Source organism: Priapulus caudatus, unplaced genomic scaffold (genome assembly GCF_000485595.1).
Source record: "Priapulus caudatus unplaced genomic scaffold, Priapulus_caudatus-5.0.1 Scaffold993, whole genome shotgun sequence".
NCBI classification, from domain to species: Eukaryota; Metazoa; Priapulida; class Priapulimorpha; order Priapulimorphida; family Priapulidae; genus Priapulus; species Priapulus caudatus.
In genome coordinates, this window is record NW_014578054.1 from 34,051 (window position 1) to 40,453 (window position 6,403).

At 44.4% G+C, this 6,403-nt stretch overlaps 1 protein-coding gene across 1 annotated transcript in view; it reads right to left on the minus strand.

The window, feature by feature from the left end:
• The window catches only part of LOC106814865 (sodium/hydrogen exchanger 5-like), a 33,213-nt gene that overhangs the window by 13,370 nt on the left and 13,440 nt on the right, over window positions 1-6,403 (minus strand). The window contains exon 3 of the mRNA XM_014819238.1: window positions 1,866-2,007. Coding sequence (XP_014674724.1) covers window positions 1,866-2,007 — 142 coding nt within the window. The remainder of the gene's footprint in view (window positions 1-1,865; window positions 2,008-6,403) is intronic.

The window sequence follows — 6,403 nt, forward strand, 5'->3', positions numbered from 1 at the left end:
CAGTCAATGACATCACCATAACAGTCCAATTGCACATCACCATCACAGTCACTGAGCATCACCATCACAGTCAATGATCATCACCATCTCAGTCAATGACATCATCATATCTTGTCATGACATTCACCATCTCAGTCCAATGAGCATCACCATTTCACAGTCAATGACGATCATTCATCTCCAGTCAATGTACTCGACCATCCACAGTCGAACGTAACATTCACGTCATCAAGTCAGCTGACATCACCATCAGCAGTCAAATTGACATCATCATCTCAGTCAATGACATCGTACCATCTCAGTCCAATCGACATTCATCAATATCTGTCACAATGACCATCATCATTCGTCAGGCAGATGATCATCATCATCTCAGTCAATGACATCATCATCTCAGGCAATGACATCATCATCTCAGTCAATGACATCATCATCTCAGGCAATGACATCATCATCTCAGTCAATGACATCATTCATTCTCAGGCAATGACATTCATCATCTGCATCAATGACATCACCGATCAGCAGTCCAATGACATCATTACTCTCAGTGCAATGACATCATCGATCTTCTGTCAATGAAATCCATCATCTCAGTCGAATGACAGTATCCATCTCTGCTCAATGACACTTCCATCATCTCTGTTCAATTGACGATCACCATCACAGTCAATGACATCATCATCTCTGTCAATGACATCACCATCACAGTCAATGACATCATCATCTCAGTCAATGACATCACCATCTCAGTCAATGACATCATCATATCTGTCAATGACATCACCATCACAGTCAATGACATCATCATCACAGTCACTACCTCTTACAGCCCCACAGTCACCACTTACTGTGTCCGGCAGACTTCCAATGCGTATCGGTTGCGGTGTTACTGGGTGGCGTTGGAATTACGTGGCTGTTAAATAGGGGGTAGTGCTGTTCACTAGTAGAGTTATGTGGCTTTGGACTTCCTGGTTACTTGGAATTAGCACGTAGTACACAAAACGGAGTATTCAGACACATGCAAACCATTTCGACATCTACTCACCCTGTCTTTATCACGCACACTACCCCACGAACAGGGCGAGTGACGATTCCACTGAAGTACAATCATTTCATACACTAAGAGCCATCCGTGGCTAGCCAACGAGTTAAGTCGGCAATGGCGCATTTTTTTTTTAGAAAACGTTCGAGAAAGAGAATTAAAAACGCGTTGACGTCCTTCCCACTAAAAATCTCCATTAGCCCTGATTTTGATGATATTAGCCAATCGCGATCACGCTGTGGCATGTCTGGCCAATCGCGATAGTGCTTTGACGACACCAGCCAATCGTGATCAAGCTTTGACATTACTACCCAATCTTGTGATCATGCTTGGGCGATACTAGCCAATCATGGCTGAGCTTTGGCGATAACAGCCAATCATGGCTGAGCACTTCTGTTATCAGTCAATCATGGCCGAGCTTTGGCAATAACAGCCAATCGTGGCCGAACTTTGGCGATACCAGCCAATCATGACTGAGCTTTGGCGATAACAGCCAATCATGGCTGAGCATTGCCGACACTAGCCAATCATGGCCGTGCATTGCCGATACCAACCAATCATGGCTGAGCTTTGGCGATACCAGCCAAACGTGGCTGAGCACTTCTGATACCAGCCAATCATGGCCGAGCATTGCCGACACTAGCCAATCATGGCCGAGCATTGCCGACACTAGCCAATCATGGCCGAGCATTGCCGACACTAGCCAATCGTGACCGAGCATTGCCGATATCAGCCAATCATGGCCGAGCATTGCCGACACAGACACCAATCACGACCGTACGTCAGCCCGACGATCGCAGCCAATAGGAAGGCAACCTACCCGTTTCCTCGGCTGAAACATGGCGTCCACGACGATGTGGTGGCAGCGTGCGTCATCAGCGTCCTTGCGCGAGAAGTGAGCGTCGAGTTCGTGCATGTCTAGCGCCGGGTTGCTGTCCTCGTGATGCATGTTGCCGTTACCGCTGCAAACAGTGCCAAGAAAAACGCGCCTTAGCCCGCGACTCACGACGCAAGGTCACCTTGGTGGGTGATCTTGTAGGTTGCTGTGTCGGCTGCAGCAGCACACGGTCACGTCTTCACACTTGATAACAGATTCCTTCACTGCGCAGTAGTCTCACAGCACTTCAGAGCGTTGGTTGAGCAAAAGAATCAGAGCTAGACGTTACATTGTTTTAGCATAGCGTTATTATAATCATATTCTATCAAGCGAGAACACGGACATCGTCCATATATCGTTAATCGGTCTAGCGAACGAGGTAAGTTAGGTCTTCGACGGGGATTGCTTGTCCATCAGTTTACCCACGCCCCTGCCGTCAGCGTACATACGTGTTGATCCCCTGTAACTGACGAGTAGATACACAACACTCACCCTCAACGATCGGCAGCATCAACGACTGTGGCAGACGACGAGTTAGACACATTCAATAACGACGTTATAGTTAGTACGCGCTAATCGTTAATCTACTAACCGACTCTTCTCGCGGTTTTTTTATTAATATGTTTTTGCCCATCGAGACGTTCATACACTAACGATTGAATGCGATAACTCGATTCGATGCCTGCGCAGTCTAAGAACGACACAGTGGGCGCATTATCGGACAGTGAATCTATATTTAACGTCAGCAAACTCTTCATCGATGATATTCAACGGTAATTGATTTGAACGGAATATTAACACGTACACTAGTGTACGTTAGTTACGCGGTTAGTTGACGCCATGCTGGTGCAGAACTGCGGAGTACAGACGGAGAGACGAGACGGACGAGGTAGGAGGGCGCAGACAGATGAACGCTGGAGGTGAACGGAAGTGAGGAAGAAACCAGAGAAAGGGTGTGCGTCAACGGTTAACGTTGTTCTCTCTCGAGTGCATGGCGATTTTACCGGGACATGACCACTTCGTTACTCGCCGACTCGAATGGAATTATGCTGCATCTACGAAATGTTGCAATCAATTGCTATTATGTTGCAATCAAGCGATATAAATTCTTACTGAAACAATACGAATCAAAGTACTCTGCTGCAAGAAAATGTCAAGGTGTGTCAGAAACGCAGGCTTTGACGGGAAATTCCATTCTAACTAAATATACTCGTGAATTTTTCTACGGGTAACTGCAAGCTTTTGCGAATGGCTACGAAGCAATGCACGGGAAGTTTGAAGCAATTATAACTGAAAATTAATTATAAACAGCTGAGTAAGATTACCAAAAGCTAAAAATGCAAAAGTGATTTTAATGAAAGAACTGAGCAATTAACGAAAACTCAGACAATAGTAACGCTCAGAAAGAAGCAGATATTAGTGTGAGTGATGGAAACAATATCTTTATTCTTGCTGATATAGTGTCAAAACAAGAGAAAACACCAATAACGACGAGTGATAGACTGGGGTGAGTTGCGGGAGCACAACGTATATACTGAGTAATACGAATAAGGCACTATGGCCACTACCAAAACAACATATGCATGCACTGATATCCACACACGGACGCACGCACGCACGCTCGCACGCACGCACAATTTACGTCAGCAAAGCACGCTTACTAAAATTTCTTCATGTATTGGTTAAATGAACAAGTTAGTTACTGAAATAATTTGCACCCAACGTACTCGGACACGGACAGAGGTTCAAGCAATGCCATTAAAAGCGTGAAAACACAGAACACTAGCAATGCTTTCCTCTCAATCAATCCAGGAGGTAGTGAGTGAGTGAGAGAGGGGGAAAGGGAGGGATGGGAAGAGATGGAAGGATAGTGTACTTAAAAAGATGTGTATGTGTGAGAGACTGACACAGTGGAAGAGTAAGAGTGAGTGAGTGAGTGAGTGAGTGAGTGAGTGAGTGAGTGAGTGAGTGAGTGAGTGAGTGAGTGAGTGAGTGAGTGAGTGAGTGAGTGAGTGAGTGAGTAAATGAGTGAGTGAGTGAGTGAGTGAGTGAGTGAGCGAGAGCTAGGGATAGAGTAGGAGGAAGAGAGAGGGGGAGTGAGGGAGGGATGAGGGGAGACGGAGAGAGGGAAAGAGAAGAGAGAGAGAGAGAGTGAGAGAGAGAGGCAGATAGAGGTGGAGAGAGGGAGACGGGGAGAGGGAGAGGGAGGAAGCGAGAGAGGGAGAGAGGGAGAGGGGGGAGCTACCAGCGAACAGAGAGCTGCAAAGAAAAACTGATGCGTGCGTTAGAAACGAGCGAGGTGCTAGCATGGACAGATGGTGAGGCCTCATGGAGAGCAAGACGGGCTATAGGTAGGATGAGCTGAGTATGCACCAAGCTGCAGTTACCAAGAAATCGCTAGGATGCAGTGATCAAAAGACATGCTACGATGCAGTGAGCGGGATAATTGTTATAATGCAGCATATATTTCAATTCGATCGAGATGATTGAATGCTACACAGACCTACATGGGCAATTGCTAAATAGATTTTACCATAGTTGCCAGGCAATCAATCGCTATTTTCACTACTGATCAGCTATGCAATACTAGCGGGCAGTGACACCACAATGTAGGATAACGACTTAAGACACACCATCAAACAATGATGGTGCGACACACAGTTAAACAAACAAGAGCCGCAGAGCGACTGGGCTCATCTGAAGTGTGTTGCTACAGTCATGTACGTAAAATTTCAGTTGTGCGTAGTGACACATTTGTTAGGCGCAGATATGCAGATACGCAGTTGCGTACACATAATTTCAGAAACCTTCTGCATTCTGCATACCTCCCAAACCCCATTGGTTGATACAAATCGCGTGCCTGAAACTCCTGTTTTATGGTGCAATGTGACCCTAACCCTAACCCTATTAAAAAAATTTAATTGAAAAAATTATTTGTTGTTATTAAATTGTTGTAAATAAATTATGTAAATATTTGCGTTAATTGGATAGAAATAGTTAAATCAGGCTTTCCAGCAGTCCTTGACAACATTTTAGGGCTAATTTTAGGGAGAAATTAAGGTTTTTTTAGGGCTATTTTAGAAATTTTTAGGGATAAATCGAAACATTTTAGGGATAAAATAAGTCACTTACCTTTCATAAACATCAACGTGTTAACTTACAGATACAGTTCTATGTGGTATGTGTCCAGTCTACCAGCTATTCCTATCCTCCAAGTCCTCGATACGATGTACATCATCAATTTTCATGCAAATTAAGCATGTCTTGTACATCCAGCCAGGAACAGGGTCGTATAATCAGACACTGAAGCTTAGGAATCACTGGTAGACTGAGAGTCACAATACTTACTCTGTATAAAGATAACTAGAAAACATCCATTAGCAGGGTCTCCAACCCTGTGAACTCTAAATGCGGAATGTTCCCGCGGTGATCAGTAACTAGTGGCGTATTCCGAAATTGATAGACAGGAGGGGCGAAATGTACCTTGGCTGCCGCAGGGAGGCCCGCGTGCCGTAGGCATGCCAGTGCTAGGGGGGTCTGGGGGCAAAAAAATGTGTCCAAGCAAACAATGCGAACAATCAGTGCAAATTTTGTACAGTGCAACTGAAATGAGGAATATAACCTTGCCGCTGCAGAATGCGGAAATTAAGCCTAGAAATCGTAATGATTCCGCAGAATGAGGAATGGTTGGAGACCCTGCATTAGACATAATTACAAACCAAAAGTTCATCATCTCATCACCAAAAACTCCAAACATATCTGTGAATTTTTGTTTTTTTAATTTAGCCCTTCTTTAGGAATTGCATACATTTTTAAAGTTTTTTTTAGGAACTTTAGGGTGAGCTCAAAATTTTAGGAATTTTTAGGAATTTTAGGGCCGCTGGAAAGCCTGTTAAATGGATAAAAATAGAAAAATACAGAAAACAGGTAAATAATAAAAAATCTGATGGGATTCGATCCAAGGACCTTTGAGCCGTAATCCTGTGCTGTACCCGTTTGGGCTATCCATGCTAATTATTGGCTTTCTAGATTATGGATGTGCCATGAATATGAGCACACTGTGACATCATTGAGGCAGTTCAGGAATCCACGTTTAACCCTCCTCTTGAGGGTCAAAATGTTATCAGACACTTACTCTTCATTTCATGATCCTTTCAATAAAGTGAAAAAATGGTAGGTCAGCGCTGAAACAAAAAAGTTTTTCACTCTGTCTGTTAGGCCATGTCCTCAGAAAATGTCTGATATGTAACCTTTCCCCCACTGCCCTTTGACCTGTGACCTCCAATTTCGCACTGGTGATGGGTTTTCTGCCCATCACACTATACACCGAATATTAAGAGCATAGGTCGAGCCGTTTAGATTTGTGCCGCAATTCTGCATTTCCTCCCTATACCTTAAGTTAAGGAGGGAATGTTCCCCCTTCCTTTACTCCTCTTGACCTTTGACCTTTGAACCCCAGCTTCGACATCCCAACTCGTTTT